The sequence below is a fragment of the Ciconia boyciana genome, chromosome 24, assembly GCF_034638445.1.
Source record: "Ciconia boyciana chromosome 24, ASM3463844v1, whole genome shotgun sequence".
NCBI lineage: Eukaryota > Metazoa > Chordata > Aves > Ciconiiformes > Ciconiidae > Ciconia > Ciconia boyciana.
In genome coordinates this window covers 5,411,352-5,421,610 of record NC_132957.1, presented here as the reverse complement: position 1 = coordinate 5,421,610, position 10,259 = coordinate 5,411,352, and the positions used below count along the sequence as shown (strand labels likewise).

At 72.1% G+C, this 10,259-nt stretch overlaps 1 protein-coding gene across 4 annotated transcripts; it reads right to left on the bottom strand.

The window, feature by feature from the left end:
* Positions 1-3,996: 3,996 nt before the first annotated feature.
* On the bottom strand, positions 3,997-9,052 carry ADAMTSL5 (ADAMTS like 5). Of its 4 annotated transcripts, none has more exons than XM_072845394.1 (12): positions 8,909-9,052; positions 8,041-8,098; positions 7,798-7,958; positions 7,307-7,367; positions 7,093-7,201; positions 6,877-7,004; positions 6,673-6,796; positions 5,954-6,037; positions 5,204-5,511; positions 4,876-5,119; positions 4,526-4,597; positions 3,997-4,444 (listed from the first exon to the last, which is right to left on the bottom strand). In XM_072845394.1, the coding sequence occupies exons 1-12, from the start codon at positions 8,965-8,967 to the stop codon at positions 4,131-4,133; spliced, it is 1,722 nt and encodes a 573-aa protein (XP_072701495.1). In that variant the 5' UTR covers positions 8,968-9,052; the 3' UTR covers positions 3,997-4,130. The 4 variants fall into 4 exon arrangements, with proteins under 4 accessions (XP_072701495.1, XP_072701496.1, XP_072701497.1 ...); XM_072845395.1 differs by having other exon boundaries at positions 5,204-5,367; XM_072845398.1 differs by having other exon boundaries at positions 4,260-4,444; positions 4,526-4,611.
* Between the last annotated feature and the right edge of the window lie 1,207 nt (positions 9,053-10,259).

The window sequence follows — 10,259 nt, the reverse complement described above, 5'->3', positions numbered from 1 at the left end:
GCTATTTCCAGCAGGGCCGGGCCGCGGGGCTGGGAGCCCTGTGCCCTTTCCCAGGCACTGAGGGCCATGGGGAGGAGGAGATGTGACTTCTCTCCAAACAGCTGCACCCGAGTGGCCACAGCCAGCTCCTCCAGCACGAGCTTCGCAGCGAGCCCACGCGGCTTTTGGCAGAGCGGAGGCAGCCGGACTCCGAACCGCTGCTCGGGATGGACAGTCTGGACCCACGCCGGTGCTGCACAGTCCCCGGCTCTTGTTTACCAGCACCTTTAGTCGTTAAAAAAGGGGTCCCGGGGTTGCTGCACCCCACAGCCGCCCCGCTCTCCCCCTGCCACCGCAGCAGGGACGAACGCCCTGGGCCCTCGCTGTCCCATTAGGGCTGGCAGCGGCACAGCGGCAGCTGCGCCCCGGCACGCAGCGCGGCACCAGGCAGGGCTGGGACGGGCACAGGGAGAGCTGCCAGCTGGGGCCCTCCCAGGGGCACCGGCACCGCACAGGGCTCAGCCTCCCAACCGCGGGACCCCCCGGCTGCGGCACGGCAGGGTGGGGGTGGTTTGTCCCCCCGCCGGCTGTGCCATCCCCGAGCGCAGCACGTTTGCACAGCTGAGGAGTTACGGAAGAGAGCAAGACCTTTATCCAAGTGTGTAATCACCCACGAAACCGGCCCTTGGCCGGACCTTACAGAGCACGGGCAGCAGCGAGCCGGGATGGAGCTTTTCCTCAAGCAGCAGCTGAGAGCGAGGGGCTCTCCCCGGTGGGACCCCCCAGCCTCGCAGTCTGCCGGGGGAGACGAGCGGAGCACGGTTGCGGACACCAAAGTAGAAGGCCGGAGGAGTTGGCTTTGCCGAAACGCCCGCGCCAGCCGCACGCCGCGGGATGAGTTAAAGCCTGGACGCACCGGAGCACGGCTTCCCCCGCAGTGGCGTGAGCCCCCCCGGCCCCTCCGAGGGGTTATCTCCATCCCGCTTGCCCGGGCTACTCTAGTCCTCAGCGGGCAGCCCGTGGTGCGGGAACCGCTGCCGGATCTCGGTGCGCACGTCATCCTGCACGGGGAGAGACGGGGATGGGGAGGGCTGTGCCCGGAGAGGGGTCTGGGGGAGCTCACACCACCCTGCCCCAGGAGCCCAGGGGACCCGTGTCCCCCCGCAGCCCCCTGGTCCTCACCGCCCGGCCGAGCTGTCCCAGCAGCGGGGTGAGGCGCAGCAGTTCCTCGTCCCGCGGGTCCCCCCACCACCTCGGCACCGGGATCCAGTTGGCAGCCTGGGGAGAGAAGGCGAGCGCTGGCCACGGAGGAGCCGTCGCAGCCGTGGTGCTCCCGAGCTGGGACACACGAATCGCCCGCTCCATGAGAGCCAGCGCTGCTGGTACCTGGGCGGGGAAGCCCTGGATGGTGTGGTCCAGAGCCACCGTCTTGGCCAGGTCCCTGCCCAGGAGGGTTAGGTCCTTCCAGTAGCAGCCCCGGGCGCAGAGGCAGTCCCGCTGGGAGAGGCAGTGCCTGGAGGGAGAGGCAGAGCCCGTGGGGACCGGTCCCTGCCACAGGAGAGGTCCCCAGGGGGGTTTCGCCAAGGCCATCACCTCATCAGCTTCTTCTTGGGGTCCAGCACATCCAGGACCTTCTCAGTGTAGTCCTGCTTCGCGGTTGTGAAGATGAAGATCTGGGGGAGCAGGCGAAGGTCCCTGCACGGGTTGTCTGAGTCCCCCCCACCCCGACGCAGCAACGACCCCCCGCCTCTCCGCAGACCCGGGGGAGCCCGGGGGCTCTGGGTACCTCGTAGGTCTTGGAGAGGCTCTCCAGGAACTGCTGCACGTGGGGACGCAGCTTCACGTAGACCTGGAAGGGAACAGCATCTCCAGGCAGCCCCAGAAAACCACCAGCATCCATGTCCTGACACCAAGGTGACCCCCAAGAGGGGGGCCAGCACCCCAAGCAGGATCCCGGGGTCCCTCGGTCACCCTCTCCCCTGAGATTTCAGCCCCTGGGGTCCACTTCCCCTCTGGCTACTGGGAAAGGACACAGGCACAGAGGACATGTGGACGCTGTGGCTCTTCACAGCGCTGAGTCGCAGCCCTCTGTACCCCCCCCGGGGACCCAGCACCCCGCTGTCCCCACCCCAGCTCACGGGCACCCACCTCGTAGGAGTCTCCCTGGAAGACCGTGGTGAAAGTGGCCGCAGAGCCCCGCCGCCAGCCGGCAAGCATGGAGGAGCAGACCAGGGTCCCCTCCTGCAGGGCAGGGAGCAGAGTCAGACCCCAGCCCCGGAGCCGCAGCCCCCCCGGCCCCCCCAGCTCACCAGCTCCAGGACGAGGGTGCAGTCCGGCGTGCTGCGGGTCTTCCGGGGACCATCCCTGCCAGGCACCGGGACCGCAGGGACCAGCCTGGCCGGAGGAAGGCAGGGGGTCGGCGGCACAGCAGGGCCGGGGGGCTGCGGGGACCCCCTCCCGTGTACTCACAGGCTGGGGGCAGCGGGGTCCTGGCACTCGTCCACGGGGAGCCCCGAGAAGTAGGCACCCTTATAGCAGGGCTGCAATGGGGGGCTCGCGGGCTCTGTGGGACAGAGGGGTCCTGTCGGCGCAGCCCGGGGCAACCTCCCCTTCCCCAGGCAGGGGCTACCCCACGGGGGACACGCTCACCCCTTTCCCCGGGGCAGGGGGGAGCAGACAGCGGCCACCAACGCTCCCCTTTGAGACACAGCTTTGCCAGCCGGCCCTTCCTGGGCGTCACGGGTGCCAAGGAGGGACACGGGACACGCTCCCAGGGGTCCCAGCCCCGCAGCGGGCAACGCTCCCTCCGCTCCCTTTCTCTCTGCCGGCTCTTGGCCCGCTGGCGAGCCCCTGCCTTGGTGGCCGAGACCCCCGGGTCCCCGCTGCTCCCCCTGCGGGGTCTCTTTGCACGCGGGGTGACCATCCCCAAACCCGCCATGGCTGGGACAGCCAGACGGGGACACCCCAAGCGTGGGATGCCCAAAGGTGACAGCTCAGAGCCCCAGCCACGGGGCTGCCGGGCATCGCTCGCTCCAAAAGAGCTGCTGGGGCTGGGGGTGCTGCCCCACCCCAGGGACCCTCAAGGGCGCAGCAGCCAGCACACCCACCCTGCCCAGGGACAACCCCCCCCTCCAGCAGCCCCAAACCAGCCATGGGGGGTGGGAGGCGGCACTTTTATAGGGTGGAGACACCTTTCTGGCCCTAATCACCCCAAGGTGTCTCCACCTGCGCTCCAGAGCACCAGGCAGCACCCAGGCTGGGTCCCAGTTACTGGGACCAGCTGGGGAGCCCAGTACAGAGCCCCAGCTGCCCCCAGGGCTCATCTCTGGCTCCTGTGATTAATTCCCCGTTACGCTAAGGACCCTCATGGGCTGGCAGCTGCCACTCAGGGCACCCCAGGGCACCCACCCCAGGTACCCCCCAGCTGCAGCCCCAGCCCCATGCCCAGTTTGGGAACGGTCACCAGCGACACAAGCTGGGAGAGCTCCAAACCCACCCCCAGATGGGTGCAAGGCCACCCCAAGCGCCCCGAGCGGGCGATGCACCCCGGGGTGGCCATCCCCGCGGGACCCCCAGGCACGTCCCGTTCCCGCATGGGCCCCATGGTTGCGCCCGCCAGCCCACGGGTTGGGTTACGGGCGAGGGGGCTCCGGCACAGGGGGGGGGACCCGCTCGCCTCCGCCGGAAGAGAGATAAGCGGCAGGTCCCCGACCTTGAAAGGCAGAGCCTGGCAGGTGTCCACCTCAGGGACAGGGACACGCTGCTGGGCGGGTGCATTGCTCCGGGGGCTCAGCATGGGGATGCGGGAGGGGACCCCCTGCCCGGGCACCCTGGGGTGGGGAGGGCATGGGACACCCTGGGCTGGCTCCAGCCACGAAGGGGCACGCGGCAAGCAAGGTGATATACAGGTTTATTTTCTGCAAAAAAATAAATTACCACCCTCCTCCACTCCCCCGCAGCCAAGTCGACCCCGAGGATGGCGAGATGCCCGGCACGGGGCGGAGGGCAGGACGGGGGGCCCTGGGGGCCCTGGCCCCTCCACGGCCATGGAAAGGGCTCGGCGCACGGCAGGAGCATTTCCAGCCCCCAGGTTCGCCCTCGGGGTCCCGCCGGCCCACGCCCTCCCCGGGCGATGGAGCCGGGGAGGGGGCTCAGGGCGGCCGGGGCTGCGGGCAGTGCCGGGCTGCCTCCCGCACCAGCCGGTCCTCGCGGGGCGTCCATGGCCGGGCGTAGCCGTCGTCCTGCAGCAGGATGCGGTTGAGCGTGCGCTCGTAGTTGACGTGCCGCCGTGCCATGAGCAGGTACTCGCCGCCCTCCTGGAGCGGGGGGCAGCCGCAGGTGTTGGGCACCCACACGTACTCCCGGGGCACCAGCGGGAAGCGGTGCCGATACGGCGTTTTCACCTCCACCTCGTAGCGCGTCTCCTGCCCCAGCAAGCGCCGTGCCAGGATCCGGCCCTGGAAGACTGCGGGGCGAGCATGGGGCACCCTGAGCCGGGCACGTCCCCCAGCATCGCCCCGAGACCCTTCCCGTCCCCGGCGCTCACCGAAGTCGCTCTGGCAGAAGTGCTGGATGCGCTGGGAGCGTCCCTTGGCCGGGTGGCACCTCCCGCATCTCCCTGCGGGGACAAAGCTGCAGCAGTTTAGGGGGAGAGAGGGGACACGGCACCCCCAAAACCCCCTCCTGTGGCAGTGGGAGGGGGCATGGGGGCCCACATCCCATAAGGAGAGAGGGCACATGCCAGGGTGCCAAGGGTCCCGGGGAGGGTTAAGTCAGGGGGCCCTTTTTTAGGGTCCCCATCTCATGGAGAACCCCGGGAGCTCTCCGGGACCCTCCCCTCAGCAGAGAGCCCAGGGGTGCGGGGGCCTGTGGGGACCCCCATGGGGGAGCAGGTACCTGCAGCAGCCCTGGCCCCGCTCCGGCCAGGGGGGCTTCTTGGTAGCGGCTTGGTGGCAGAGCCCCCGGGCTGGGGCGGTGGCGCGGGGGCCGGGGTAACCGGGGGCTCCTGGGGTGGGGGGCTGCCGGCCCCCCGGGGCTGGGGCTGCCGCAGGGGGCTGGCGTCACCACGGCCAGGCTCGGGCTGCCGGCGGGGCAGCCAGAACTCGTACTCGATGCCAGGGTTGGGCTCCTGCAGCAGGACCTGCGCGGGCAGGGGCAGAGCTAAGGGGAGCGATGGGGGCTGGGGGCCAGCTGCCCCCCGTCCCCGCGCCGCCCCTGCCCTCACCATCACGTGCAGGTCCTCGCTGGTGGGCCCGGCCGCCTCCAGGCTCTCGGTGCCATCAGGGGCCCGGGCATAGCGCAACCGGGTGCCGGCTGCCTCGTACGGCCCCGGCCAAGCGATGGACCAGTCCCCGTTGAGCACGTAGCGCCCATCGCTCGTCATCAGGGCTGCAGGAGGGAGCGCGTCCGGGGGCCGAGCACCGCACGGTCCCTGGGACCCCCGCGCTGGGCTGGGCTGGGGGGCAGCCCGGCCGCCTGGGTCCCCAGCAGAGGCCTCTCCCCGAGCGGGGAGGGCAGCGTGGGCTGGGAGAGCTGCGGTCGGGGCTCGGGAGAAATCTGCTTTCTTGTAAGAACTTGGCTTCGGTCCCAAGCCGGAGCCAAACCCTGGTGTGCAAACCCCCCCCCGAGCCCCCAAGCCCTGGTCCCAGTGGGGATGGGGCCCCGGCTGCTTCGGGAGGGGGACTGGGGAGTCTGGGGAAGGGGGTCACTGTCCTGGTCCCACGGTGGCTGGGCTGGCCCCGCTCCAGCTCAGCCCTTCCCAAAACCCGTGGCCGCGGCCTCTGGAAAAGCGCCCCGAGCGCCGGCGAGTTCACTGAACCCACGATACTCAAACCAGCGTCTGAGTGGGGGAACCGGCACGGCACGGCACGGCACGGCACGGCCACCCTGCCCTGCCCGCACCCACGGGTGGCACCAACCAGGATCAAGTGGGATGGACTGGGACTGACTGGGACAGAGACAGGACACGTCCTACCGAGGTAGTTGCGGCTCTTGTCCGTCACCTTGATGTGGGTGGCCCCAGCCGGGATCTTGGTCACGTTCATGTACCCAAAATAACCTGGGGGGGGGGCAGAGTCAGGGCAGAGCCGGGGCACGGCCCGAGGGGACAGCCCGGGGACAGGGGGGCCAGGGCAGGGGTGGGAGGGGGCAGGGCACAGGGGAGCTCTGGGTCTGGGGCAGCCCCAGCCCCGTCCCCGGCACCAGCGGCGTTAACCCAGCCAGGCCCCACGTACTGGGACATCTGGGGCACCCCGCGATGGCCCTGGGAGGCCCTGGGGTGCCATCTGGGGCTGTCTGCCCTCACGGGCATCATCGTCCCGGCAGCCTGGCCAGGCACCCCGTGGACACTGGATACGGACCGCGTGGACCCCGGCTGTCCCCAGGCACCTCTGCACACCCCTGGGGACCACAGGGGTGCCCCAGAGACCCCCCACCCAGCCCCCAGAGGAGCAAAACCCTCTGCAAGGAGGCAAAATCACCCCAGTGAGGGGTCTCCTCCGAGCCCGCTGTCCCTGTCCCCGCATGCTGGGGACAGGAAGGGATCAGGGACGATGCGCCAGCGGACGGGGCAGATGGAGAGGGGATGGGGGACCCGGGCGATGCCTTGGGGACGCAGATGGGGGACGGGAGGACAGGGGAGCCAAGAGCCAAAGCATTCACCCATGGAGGGGGCCGGGGCAATGGTTCATTCACCGGAGGAGGGGTCCGCGCCCTGGAAGAGCCGGTGCACGAAGAGACACGTGTCATGGCCGCCACCGCACTGGCCGCAGGCGTCGGGCCGCGCGCCCGAGCCCAGGATCCCGTCACAGCCCACGCTCTGCAGGGAGCCGAGACGTGGCCTCAGGGTTGGGGGTCAGGGCTGGGGGTCCCGGCGGTCCCGGCCCCGTGTGCACCCACCAGGCAGCGCCCACTGATGCAGAGGTCTGGGGAGCCGGGGCCGCAGCGGGTGCCGTCCAGCACCCGGCCGAAGGTGTAGTAGAAGTTGTGCCCCACGGCCAGGCAGTTGAGGTCGCAGACGTTGGGGGCTGCCGGAGCCGAGCGGGAAGGGAAGGGGGTGACACCAGTGGCAGCCGTGGCCCCCGGTCAGCCCCGTGATGCCGCCCCAGGACTCACCTCCGTGGAAGGGCACCCAGCGGTACCGGGCCGGCGTGCCCAGGACGGGCTTGTTGTCGTAGAGGGAGCACTGCATGGCACGGAAGGGCACCGAGCCGCCGGGGCAGCCCTGCGGGAGCGGCAGGATGGAGCCCCACGGGACCGGGACCGGGACCGGGGCCGGGACCGGGGCCGGGGCCGGCCGTGCCGGTGCCATGGCCCTCGCAAGGCTCACCTGGAGCTGGCAGAGCCGGTACTGCCGCGGGTCGCCCGTGCACGGCTCCTCCTCGGCAGACCTGCGGCCACAGTGTCAGCGCCGTGGGGCCGGGGCACGGCCCCCTCGAGCATCCCTGCCTGCACCCTGCGTCCCCCGCGGGGACTCTCCCCGTCTCCGGGGCCAGGATGCCACCGAGCCACCGGGCCGCAGCCGGGCTGGGATGCATCCCCACGGGGGAGCAGGAGCGGGGACCACCACGTCCCCCATGGGGCCGCATCCTGCCAGAGCTGCACCCCAGGATGGAGGCGGCGGGGTCCGGCTCCCCCCGCCCTCCCCGATCCCTTCCCCTCCAAAATCAGGGTGAAATTTGGCCAGGGCACAGCGTGGTGCCGAGGGCCCCGGGGACCCGCGCGGCGGCAGTGGCAGAGCCGTGTCACGGGGTGCGGGTGCTGCGGGGGGACGCCCCGGGGGGGGGGGGGGGGGGCCGTGCCGCCCCGTCCCCCACTCACCGCAGGCACCTCCGGGTGCGGAGGGCAACGCCGTCCCCGCAGGAGCTGGAGCAGGAGCTCCAGGGTCCCCAGGGCCCCCAGGCGCCCCGGGCCGGCTGCCGGCGGGGCCGAGCAGGGGCTGGGGGCTCGGGGACCCGCGCCAGCGTCCCCAGGACCGGACCCTGCGTGGAGGAAGGCGGCGGTCAGCGCCGGGGCCGGGCTGGAGCAGCCCGGGGGTGCCGCTGCGCACCCCGAAGCCCTCACCTGCGCGGAGCCGAGGCTGAGCCAGGCCAGGAGCAGCAGCCGCCACGGCCGCGGGTGCCTGCGGGAGCGGAGCCCTGAGCCCCGCCGTCCCCGGGGACCGGGGGCCCGCAGCGGGGTGTCCCACGGCCACCGCCGAGCCCCCCGCCCGGGGGGGGGGGGACCCCGGCGAGGGGGAAGGAGCCGAGGCGGCGGCAGGACGAGACGCAGCCGGAGGGGACGCGGGGTGTCCGGTGCCGCACGGCAACGCCGGGGCCTCCGAGCCCCAGCGGGGCCGGGCCGGTGGGTGCAGCCCAGCGGGCGACGCCGCGCCCCGCACACGTGCCCACGCGGCTGCGGCCACGGGAGACGGCCCCGCCGCACCCACGGCCCCGCGGCGGGGAGCCGGGCCGGGCCCGCTGCCTGCCGGAACAGGAGCAGACCTGCGCGGCGGGGCCGGGGCTCCGTCTCGGTCCCGGATCCGGATCCGGCCCCGCCGTGGGCCGAGCAGGATGGGGGGCGGCGGGGGGGCCCCCCGCTCCCAAAGCGCCTGACCCTGGAGGGACCCCGGCCCGCCCAGCCTGGGGGTGCCGGGGGGTGCCGGGGTCCCAGCCCCGTGTCGGGGAATCCCCCGGCCGAGCCGGTTTCCTTCCGCTCAGCTCCCACGGGGACCGGGGGTCGCGAGTGGCCGCCCGCAGCCCCGCACGCCTGAGCCCCCCGGCAGGGCAGGGGATGGGGGGGTCCGAAGCCCGGCGAGGGTCGGGTGATGCCCGGGGGGGGGCACCGCGTGCCTCAGTTTCCCCGCAGTAGCGGAGCTGACCCCAGGCGGGGCGTCGGGGAGGGGGGGGATCTTGGGGATCCGCGAGGGATTAAGCAGAAATCGGGACCTTACCCGGCATCGTGGGGTCCCCCACGGGGGACCGAGCCGCCCCGACACCCCCACCCGGCCATGCCGCCCCTCGTCCGGGGCGTCCCGGCGAGCTCAGTCCCGCTCCGGCGTCTCAGCGGCGGGGACGGGGGGACACGGGACGATCGGGCATCGCCTGCGCAGCTCCGGGGGGGCCCGGCCAGGCTTCCCCCCCCCCCGCCTCCCGTCCCTCCCCGCCGCGTTATTAATATCCAACCCCAAAGGTGCGCCCAGCCCTCCCCGGCCGCCCGTTAACCCTTCGGGGCCCGGAGCTCCGGTGGGCGAGGGGACCCCACCAGCCCCAGATGCAGAGGAGAAGGGGAAGACGGGACCCCCCCACCCCATCTCATCCTGATCCGGGACCCTCCCGGTCCCCCCCTGCATCGCCGGGGGGGGGGGTGTTTGGTCCCACCGAGGGTCTCTGCTTAGTGCTTGGCAGATGCAGAGGGACCTGCTGGGGGGGGGGGGGTGCTTGGGGTCCTGGGTGCCCCCCCCTCGCACCCAGCACCCTCAGGTCCCGTAGCGCAACCCCAGGCACCCCCAGCCCGGAGCAGAAGGGGTTACGGTGCCGGGGTGGGGGTGTCCCTTGGGGTGTCCCCGCTGCAGGGCACAGCAGAGCGGGCAGGATGGGCCGGGGGTGCGGAGCGGGTGAGCTCCCCGGGTGGTACATCGCGGACACGGGCAGCGGGATGCTCTACAAGCGGGGACGGCTTCTGGGAGAGGTAAATCCCCCATCGCCCCCACGCCGGCCCCATCCCTGCACCCCCAGAGAGCCCCTCACCCCAGCCAGCACCCCCTCCCCACTGGACACCCCGGCAGTGTCACACACCTGCACCCCATGGGGCTGCAGGGGGTCCCCGATATGTCCCGCGCTGCGAGGTGCCCACCACATCCCCTCTGGGGAAGGGGAAACTGAGGCAGCAGCGGGGACACTGGGACTGAGCCAGAGAGGAGCGGGTGTCTGGGGCCACCACCGGGTCCCCTGGGCTCCTTGGCCCCCAGGGAAGGGCACACGGCCGGGCACCCTGACACCCGGGACCCCCTTCTGCCACAGCCGCTCGCCCCTCGGCTCGCCCCAGGGTGCCGGGCTGCTCACTGCTGCGGACTGTCCTCGCAGGGCACCTTCGGGCGCTGCTACCAGCTGACGGAGGTGGCCAGCGGCAGGGTCTACGCAGCCAAGGTCATCCCGCGAGCCCGGCTCACCGCAGTGGGCATCGGGGAGAGGGTGAGTCTGGAGGGGGGACACGAAGTCCCCAAGGAGGGGGAGCAATGCCCATGGGGACCCCGCAGAGCCCCACAGCCCTGCCCTTGCCCCTTCTCCCTCCTTCCCGGGTCA